Here is a 486-nt window from a genome sequence, read left to right on the forward strand (position 1 = left end):
GAGGCCCTCAGATGTCCTGCCCTGTGTGAGGAGCTGGCATGGAGGGGCTGCTGGCTGGGGTGGGCATAGGCTGGGCACAGCCCGGGGTAGGGGGTAGGGGGTGGGATGAGGGTGACCCCACTCGTGTCTGTGCCACGTCCAGGGGCTGTGGCTGCAGGGACCGTCCCAGTTTGGAGCACATGGGTGGGACTGGGCACCCCGTGGGGTTTAGGGGCACTGGAACACCCGTGCACAGGAATGCTCCCTCTGCCCTGTGCCAGGCCTAAGGATGGGGAAGGGCTTTCTCCTGCGTGTCCATCCATCCCGGTGGTGAGTCCGTCTGTCCTCTGTCCACCACCACAGGCTGGTCCTGGCCCTGCCCCGTACGCTGGGGGAGCTGCAGCTCTACCGGGTGCTGCAGCGTGCCAACCTGCTGGGCTACTACGAGACCTTCATCCAGCAAGGGGGGGACGACGTGCAGCAGCTGTGCGAGGCGGGCGAGGGGGA

The 486-nt window shown here is 66.9% G+C and overlaps 1 protein-coding gene across 1 annotated transcript in view; it reads left to right on the top strand.

Moving 5' to 3' along the window:
- The window catches only part of NAB2 (NGFI-A binding protein 2), a gene marked incomplete at its 3' end in the record, with an annotated part of 5,578 nt that overhangs the window by 2,303 nt on the left and 2,789 nt on the right, over positions 1-486 (top strand). The window contains exon 3 of the mRNA XM_031065130.1: positions 343-484. Coding sequence (XP_030920990.1) covers positions 343-484 — 142 coding nt within the window. The remainder of the gene's footprint in view (positions 1-342; positions 485-486) is intronic.

Source organism: Geospiza fortis, unplaced genomic scaffold (assembly GCF_000277835.1).
Source record: "Geospiza fortis unplaced genomic scaffold, GeoFor_1.0 scaffold82, whole genome shotgun sequence".
NCBI classification, from domain to species: Eukaryota; Metazoa; Chordata; class Aves; order Passeriformes; family Thraupidae; genus Geospiza; species Geospiza fortis.